Raw genomic sequence first — 4,882 nt, forward strand, 5'->3', positions numbered from 1 at the left:
GTAAACCATTCCCAGAAACTGATGTTGAAATTCTCATGAATACATGAAAATTATGTTTCCAGATGAACAGTGGGGTGGGGGGAGAAGACTTGAGTTTTAGAAAAATCACACTGGTTTTTATGTGACCCCAAGGAGAGATCGTCCTTTAAAAAAGTACAAAACAGCATGAAATTCATTTATTTGGCTGGCTAATTTACAGTTCAAAGCTGTCGGACACAGCCAAGTTGGACAGGCCAGCTTTTGTCCTTTGCATGAAGCAGCTGCTTTCTCCGGGAGGACCTCAGCTCCGGCGGTTCGCCAGAGATAATGTTTTCTTAGATGCTTGTGTCTCTTTCCAAATACTCTTCAGTTGTAAAACTAAACCTGCTGAACTCTCTCCACATCTGGGCCTGATTAGAGCTAATCTGTGATTCCTACAGGAAAACTTTATTAGCCTTTAAGGAAGCTGCTGTGCCCCCGCTGGGCAGCCCTAGACCACCGAAGCCTCTCAGGCGGCCCAAGCAGGTCATTTGGGTGGGGAATATATGGTTAACGCACACGCCACATCCGCTGGCTGAGGGCTGCCTAGCCGCTCCAAAAGAGTTTCACTAACCAGGAGGGTAGAGGAAGCCATGGGTGATATTCTTGTCTGCTAAATAGAAGGAACATTTTTGGCTCTCAGAAGGAGCAACCCTGACATCAGCCCGCAGACAGTCTGGAACTGTGGGAGGAAGAGATGATGTGTCTCCCTGTTGAAAGAGAGAAAAGGGGGGGAAATTACACCCACAGTTGCGGCTCGCCCATCGCCTTATTTGGTTTATGACTTCCTTGACTGTTTTTCTTAGTGAATCAGGTCTACACCAGTAACGGGAGTGAATGTATTCAGCTAGGTTCGCCTGTGAGGTTCTCTATTGGTTGGGGGTTGGGGGAATTGGGAGGACACATCAAATATATCTTGGGAAAGAACATTTGCAGACTACAACCTGAACCGAGAGCCAAGGAATAATAGGAACTACTGCTGAAAAACAAAGTCTTTTGGGGGATTGAACTTTTCTATAGGAATATGTTGTACATGCAAATAAGTGGGTGGGTGGTAAATGTTGGGGCTAGAGGGATGGCTCAGAAGTCACAGTTCCCATCGCAGTAACTCCACGCTGAGGGAATTTGACACTCTCGTCTGGGCCTGTGGGCACAAGACACATGCTGTACATACATGCATGCAGGCAGAAACCTCATGTACTTAAAAATAAATCTGTTTTTTAAATTGGAAAACAAAATATAAACAAGTTATATGTAGATAAGAATTTAGCTACATTGGGGCTAGATAGATGGCTCACTGGATAAGAGCACTAACTGATCTTCCAGAGGTCCTGAGTTCAATTCCTAGCAACCACATGGTGGCTTACAACCATCTGTAATAGGATCTGATGCCCTTTTCTGGTGTGTCTGAAGACAGTGTACTCACATATATAAAAAATAAATCTTAAAAAGAAAGAATTAGCTATACTGTTTTTAAACTGGGTAAAAAATTCTAATTAGCCTAAAATTAATTCAAAGATCTATAGTTACCTAAATATAATATAACAGTGTACTTTATATAATGTACATAACAAATATAACATTTAGTATATTATATATAATATATTATCTTGCAATAATTTATTTAACAAGAAAATTATGCTAAATTTGTCACATTTCTTATTCACTGCACTGTGTCTCCAGCCAATGTTAGCTACATTGTCTGGATAGCATGTGTGACGTCAGTTCACAACAGAGAAGGCAGTATACACTGCATTGTTCTCGGGCAGAAGAGCAACGCCAGCCTTCAAGAACACTGAGAGTTGGGGATAAGGCAGCCTGGGGAAGCCAGAAAAGGACTGTCACATTGTCACACTGCGATTTTCCAGTTGAAAGCATTTCCCAGGAGGTCAGTCCGTTTCTCATCATGATTAGATATATACTTTTATCATCGTTTTCTTCTAAGGCTCGTGAAGAAGCGTCAGTGATGAAAACACATAAGACAATACAATGCATAATCAGAAGTTAAAAATAGGGTGGAGTTTCCTTTAGAAGGCAAACAGTTAAAAGCTCGACCTACCATATATGACTCTGCTCCATGCCTGAGCACACCTGTTTTCTAGGTGTTTACATAAAGCACTCCTGGCCTACACTTCACTGAGATGGGTAAACACCATCTAGACTACAGTATGATTCACTACAGAGGCACAGGTACAGAAACACAATACATATGCAGAATGGAGCTTAGCCATGAAGAAGAATAAACTTATGTTGTTGCAAGAAAAGTAGATGCAAGAAGAAATAATTCTATTAAGCAAGTTCAGGCAGTCTTTGAAAACAAATATTGTATGTTTTCTCCTATGCATGGCTGATATATGTGTGAGTTGTATGTATGTATACATAATGTGTGTGTACATATATAGATATATATCATCTATATATCTATGACATGAAAGTAGAAGCCACATTGTCTTGGCAGCAGTTCTCAATCCATGAGTCATGGCCTCTTTCCAGGTTGTATATCAGATATCCTGTATATTAGATATTTACATTATGATTTGTAACAGTAGCAAAATTACAGTCATGAAGTAGCAACAAAATAATTTTATGACTGGGGGGGAAGGGTCACCACAACCTGAGGAACTGTATTAAAGGGTCACAGCATTAGGAAGGTTGAGAACCACTAGTCTAGGGGCAAATAAGGGACAAGCGGGAGGGGGAACCTGAAGAAGATGACAGTAGGGAGCGGGGAAGATGCTCTGTATATAATGTACATGTGTATGAAAGACCCTCATTAGCACACTACCATGTACAGTGACTATGTGAAGTAAAAGCAAAATTAAACAAGGTAAAGAGAAATAAATATACAGAAGTTAGAAAGCAGATAAATGGTAACCGGACAGAGAGGCCAGTGAGCAATGAAAAGCAGTAACCTGTCCTGGCGGAAGCACAAGGTAACAGCGTGTGCCACCACCGCCTGGCTCGGAATGAGATCTGATGCCCTCTTCTGGGATGTCTGAGGACAGCTACAGTGTACTTAGATATAATAATAAATAAATCTTTAAAATAAAAAAAAGGCCCGGCAGTGGTGGCGCATGCCTTTAATCCCAGCACTTGGGAGGCAGAGACAGGCAGATTTCTGAGTTCGAGGATAGCCTGGTCTACAGAGTGAGTTCCAGGACAGCCAGGGGTACTCAAAAAACAAAACAAAACAAAAAAAACAACAAAAAAAAGAGAGAGAGAAGACTGCAGGTTAAAACCACCGAGAACTCAGTCAGCCAGGTAAGTGTTATCAGAGTAGAATACACTTCAGACGGAGGGAAATGGACCAGAATACTTGAAGGCCAGAAACTTGAAAACATCATCATACACCTTCTGCTAACTGAAAAAAAAAATCAAATTTGTTTTTTAATATATCAAATTTGAACCAATCAAGAGACACGCACTAAGACTAGAAACAAGACATGACCTGCTTTCTGGAGGTGGGATGAGGCAAAAACCAGCCCAGCCATGGAGGGATGCAGGGTACAGTCGTGTCCTCCAGCCCTACCTTCTGGGAAGAGATGGCAATGAGGTCCTCCTGCCCCATACCACCTCAGCCCCATCCCCACCAAGCACTCCTGCAAGGCTTCAAGCCCCACCATCTTTCCAGAACCCCTGGGATTTCTGAACCAGGGAACCAGGGAACCACAGATACAGGGAAAAAACAATAAAATACAGTCAGAGACTCTAAGAAAACACATACTTTCCACCTCTCAAAATTCTTCAAGGAAAGGGAAAATGAGCAGAAATAACAAAGAGAGGCTTTTCTTCCCATTCTGGGGTGGGGCCCAAACAGGTCTTGACCAGCTGCTGAAGACAGCCACCCCTTAACTGTGGGGTCTCACAAAAGCTATAGCTGTGCTTTATGGTGGAGTCAACAAATGCACACCTCTTGAGTATTCATCTGACTATATAATTTTCCTATGGAAAAATGACTTTTGTAGTTTAGAAAAAATGTCTGGAACATGTATTGCCTCTGGTTATTTAAAAACTTACAACGATGATTGGGTCATGATTTATAGGAACCAGGGGGATTTTTAACAATACCCACTTGAGGGTAGGAAGTTGGTTCAGCAGTGGGTACTTGAAGCAGGTTGGAGGCCCTGAGCTCTGATCCCTAGAAGCCACAGAGAGCCCAGTGTTGCAATGCATGCACAGTGCCATCCCAAGGCTCCTGCAGCTAGGGTGGAGCCAGGAGAGGCTCTGAGAACTTGAGATGTCTCTAGTGTGGCTTACTTGGCCATGGACAACAGGGGCTCTGCCTAAATAAGGCAGAAGATGATGACCAAAACCCAAGGATATCCTCTGACCTCCACATGTACATCCGCACTTATATATATGAATGTGCACACACACACATACATATACACAACACATATGCACATACATACACACATACATACATGCAAAACATACATAGACACGCACAGATTTTAAAAGTTTCTAATGATGTAGGAGATGTATATATATGCTATGTTTATATATATATATTACATATAAATTACATACATAGTGCTTATATAGAATGTTAGGTAGTTTTCAATATTGGCTAATTTTTTATTAATGAAAATCTTTTACTTCATGCTAAATGAAATCATGAAGAATCTCCTTTAAATAGCCACTGCAATTTTTGCTTTGTTTTTGATTTTCCATCTAATCAGGCATGCCCAGAAGCAGCACCCAAATCAAACCTGACCAGATTTAACGCTTCCAGAAGTAGTTACAGGAGGACTGTGCCTTCACATCACAATTCCTCCCCAGAATGCTCCTGAGAGAACAACAGAAATTACAAACACCCACCAAAACCTCAGAGAAACAAAAGCTCCGTAAAACTTAAAGACCA

The 4,882-nt window shown here is 41.5% G+C and overlaps 1 protein-coding gene across 1 annotated transcript in view; it reads right to left on the reverse strand.

Annotated features, from left to right (window-relative positions):
* Enpp3 (ectonucleotide pyrophosphatase/phosphodiesterase 3) overlaps positions 1–4,882 on the reverse strand; it is a 127,020-nt gene that overhangs the window by 24,204 nt on the left and 97,934 nt on the right. The window contains exon 21 of the mRNA XM_031380608.1: positions 593–728. Coding sequence (XP_031236468.1) covers positions 593–728 — 136 coding nt within the window. The remainder of the gene's footprint in view (positions 1–592; positions 729–4,882) is intronic.

Source organism: Mastomys coucha, unplaced genomic scaffold (assembly GCF_008632895.1).
Source record: "Mastomys coucha isolate ucsf_1 unplaced genomic scaffold, UCSF_Mcou_1 pScaffold2, whole genome shotgun sequence".
Taxonomy (NCBI): Eukaryota; Metazoa; Chordata; class Mammalia; order Rodentia; family Muridae; genus Mastomys; species Mastomys coucha.